Source organism: Microtus ochrogaster, chromosome 4 (genome assembly GCF_000317375.1).
Source record: "Microtus ochrogaster isolate Prairie Vole_2 chromosome 4, MicOch1.0, whole genome shotgun sequence".
Taxonomy (NCBI): domain Eukaryota; kingdom Metazoa; phylum Chordata; class Mammalia; order Rodentia; family Cricetidae; genus Microtus; species Microtus ochrogaster.
Window position 1 is genome coordinate 71860581 of NC_022011.1, and position 3692 is coordinate 71864272.

The 3692-nt window shown below is 41.0% G+C and overlaps 1 protein-coding gene across 1 annotated transcript in view; it reads right to left on the reverse strand.

Annotated features, from left to right (window-relative positions):
• Pla2r1 (phospholipase A2 receptor 1) overlaps positions 1–3692 on the reverse strand; it is a 114887-nt gene that overhangs the window by 9355 nt on the left and 101840 nt on the right. Inside the window, exon 23 of the mRNA XM_005346449.3 lies at positions 3004–3151. Within this exon, the coding sequence (XP_005346506.2) occupies positions 3004–3151 (148 nt within the window). The remainder of the gene's footprint in view (positions 1–3003; positions 3152–3692) is intronic.

A 3692-nucleotide genomic window follows, 5' to 3' on the forward strand; every position in this document is an offset into this window, starting at 1 on the left:
CTTCCTTCCTTCCTTCCTTCCTTCCTTCCTTCCTTCCTTCCTTCCTTTCTCTCTCTCTTTCTTTTTTGCCTTTTTTTTTTTGAGGCAGGGTTTCTCTGTGTAACAGCTCTGGCTGTCCTGAAACTTGCTTTGTAGACCAGGTTGGTCTTGAACTCACAGAGGTCCGCCTGCCTCTGCCTCCTGAGTGCTGGGATTAAAGGTGTGTGCCAGCACCTCCTGGCTTACTCCTATTTCTTTTTTCTTTCAGGAACATAGCAATTTTTGGCTCAAGCCCAATATAAGTATATATTTATGTCAAAAATACAAGGTGTTCATTGTAATAAGAATGAAAGTTTAATAGTATTTTTCAGAAATAACAATTTTTTAAAACTGTCCTTTGTTAAACATATTCTGAGAACTATGCTAAGCTTTGTATGTGCATATGAAATAGTTCTTATCTCATTTTACAGAAATTGAAATCAAGGCTCATAGAAGATGCAGTCATTTTACTGATCAGATTTCCAAGATTTCCAAGGTGTCACATTATACAGCAAGAGACTGGGGTGAGTGTACTGTGGTTCCTCTCTCCAGTAAAAGCCACCAAGATACAGTCAGGGGACCCTGTGGCCTTACTCCAGCTCGGTCACCCTTCAGAGACCTCACTTCTGAACTTGTTGCTGACGCTTGTGTAAAGAGGTGAAGTGGGAACTTGTCTGGTCAGACATGGGGCTTGTGCTCCCCCTCTGTCCTGCAGTGTCACCTAAAGAGCACCTATGTTGCTCGTCCCCAAATGCCAAAGAAAGCAATCAGCGCATAAATTTGAGACGAGGTCAACTTTGCAGAAACAGAATCACTACTATCTTTAACTGAAATACTGCTTTGTTTTTGGTTTTTTTTTTTTTTAAGACTAACATTCCTTATCTATAGAATGGAAAGACTTTGACCTATTTCCTGGAATGGTCTTGAAGGTTTTATGGCATAATGTTTATAAACCCAAAGGCATGGTGCCAGGCACAGGGTCACACAGGTTGTGAAAGCAGGAGCTGTCTTTGCTATTTTTATTATTGAAGGTTACTCAAGGACAATCACACTGCTTAGTCATCCCACTGGATATTGGATATAGGTGATAGTATCACACTTTAATTAGGATCTTAAATATCCTCCAAAGGCCCCGGTATCCCAATTGTGATGCCCAGAGTGGGACCATTGGACCTGATGGAGCATTTGACAGGTGAGGCCCAGTAGAAGGTCTTAGGTCACTGTGCATGCTGCTGAAGGGAATTATGGGAGTTTGGACTCTTTCTGTTCTATACTTTTGCCTCCCAGTCATGAGTTGGATGACTTTGTTCTGTTTCCCGATCCCTTCATAGCTTTCTGATTTTGGCACAGCCCCAAAGCAATGGGTCTAACCTTCAAAATTATTATGCCAATATAAATAATCTTCTCTTGTTATAAGCTGATTAGTTCAGATATTCTATCACAGGGAGGGGAAGCCATCACATATGGCTTTGATATTACACTCCAGAAATTATTAGGGAGTTTTTTCCCCAGATATAGAAATATACCACATGTCATATTAGCCGCAGATACTATTTTTGAAGCTTAAAAAAAAAAAGAAGTGAGGTCAGGTGGGGGTGGTGCATGCTTTTAATCCCAGCACTTGGGAGGCAGAGGCAGGTGGATCTCTGTGAGTTTGAGGCCAGCCTGGTCTACAAGAGCTAGTTCTAGGACAGGCTCCAAAGCTACAGAGAAACCCTGTCTCGGAAAACAAAAACCAAGCAAGCAAGCAAACAAAAGGAGTGAGTATGAACTGGTGACCCAGTTTCGAGTCAGGTCTCACTCTATGGCCCAGGCTATCTCGGAACTTGCTCTATAGTCCAGGGTGGACTTGAACTTGGTAAGTTATTTTCTTTTTTGGTCATTTTTAATCTTAGTCTCCCAACCCAAGTGCAGGGAATATAGGCATAAACTAAGCCAGTTCCTCTTTTTCGTTTTTTTTTTTTTTTTTTGAGACAAGGTTGCTTTCTGCAGTCCTGGCTGTCCTGGAACTCACACTGTAGACCAGGCCAGCCTCAAACTCACAGGCAGTGAGTTTTCTGCCTGCCTGCCTCTGCCTCCCAAGCTTTGGGATTAAAGGCATACACTACCACTGCCTGGCTTCAGCTCCTCATTCTTTTTCAACATTCTGGGAGACATTTAAAAATTGCTGCAATAGGGCTGGAGAGATGGCTCAGGGGTTAAGAGCACTGACTGCTCTTCCAAAGGTCCTGAGTTCAATTCCCAGCAACCACATGGTGGCTCACAACCATCTGTAACGAGATCTGGTGTCCTCTCTGGCCTGCAGGCATACATGCAGAATACTAAGAATACTGAATACATAATAAATAAATAAATCTCTAAAAAAATTTGCCGCAATAGACCATGATTGTATCTACTGTTGGTGCTCTCTGCGAAGTGCTGTATGTTGGAATTTAACCCTCAGTCTGGAGGACTGAGTGGGAAGAAACTTATCTGACTGTGAAGTTCAGAAGTAGGCTCTCTGGAGGGTGACCAAGCTGAAGTAAGGCTACCGGGTTTCCCTGACTGAATCTTGGTGGCTTTAACTGGAAAGAAGGCTCAGAAGGCACTCACCCTAGTATCTTGCTTTATAACATGACACCTTGGAAGTCTGGCAGGGTAGATCCACAGATGTCATCACTTTGACTTTGAAACAGAACTGTGCATGAATCAAAAAAAAAAGTGTTTTTCTCTATGTTGTTGCTAACATCACACAGTCTAGGAAAATGGACTGGACCACGCAGACTCCCAGAACACAGGTGGAAAGCTATTTAGTGGTCCTAGGGTTGGTGTATAAACTCGGTTATCTGTCAGATGGTTTCTGCAGTCCTAAGTAGTGGGGGACACATGGCTAAATATGCCTAAGGATAGAGGACAATGACTTATATCATAGCTGCAAAGCTGATAGACAGCAGGTGTGGAAGCAAGGTTGGAAATAAAAAGAATAAAACCCCAATTATTTCTTACCTTGCATTTTTTCACAAACAAATCCATAGCCTTCTTTCCCACAGTCATCAAAATACCATTTTCCAGTGAAATGAAAATTAGAACTACTTAGCATCAGGGCACAGAGTGGAACATGCTTTTTCATTTTAGAGGTATTGTAATTTGGTATCTTTAAAGGAATACACATTATTAAAATATGATAAATATAACATTATTGTCACATTGAAAAATTTGATTTAGGGCATAAATTGAAAAAGTAAAACACCATTATTATCTTATTTACATCTAATTAGAACCAATTCAGAAATCTCTTCATAGCCTCCAAGATAAACAATCATCATGATTCATAGTGTAATTGTGTTTATAGTATGCATGAAACTGTTATAATGTTACATTATTAAAAATTAACATATGGCTGGTAAACTAATATAAATTTATAGCTTCAAAATACAGAAAGAAAACAGTAAGTCTCAGTTACGATCTCTTGTTAGAAAGGTGTAAAAAAAAATAAATTTTTGAGGGTCTTAGAAAACAGCACAAAGGTTAAAATGTACAAGATCCCGGTCTGATCCCCAGCAAACTGTGCCCCCAGTAGCTTAAAACTTACATTTATAAGCCGGGCGATGGTGGTGCACGCCTTTAATCCCAGCACTCGGGAGGCAGAGGCAGGCGGATCTCTGTGAGTTCGAGACCAGCCTGGTCTACAGAGC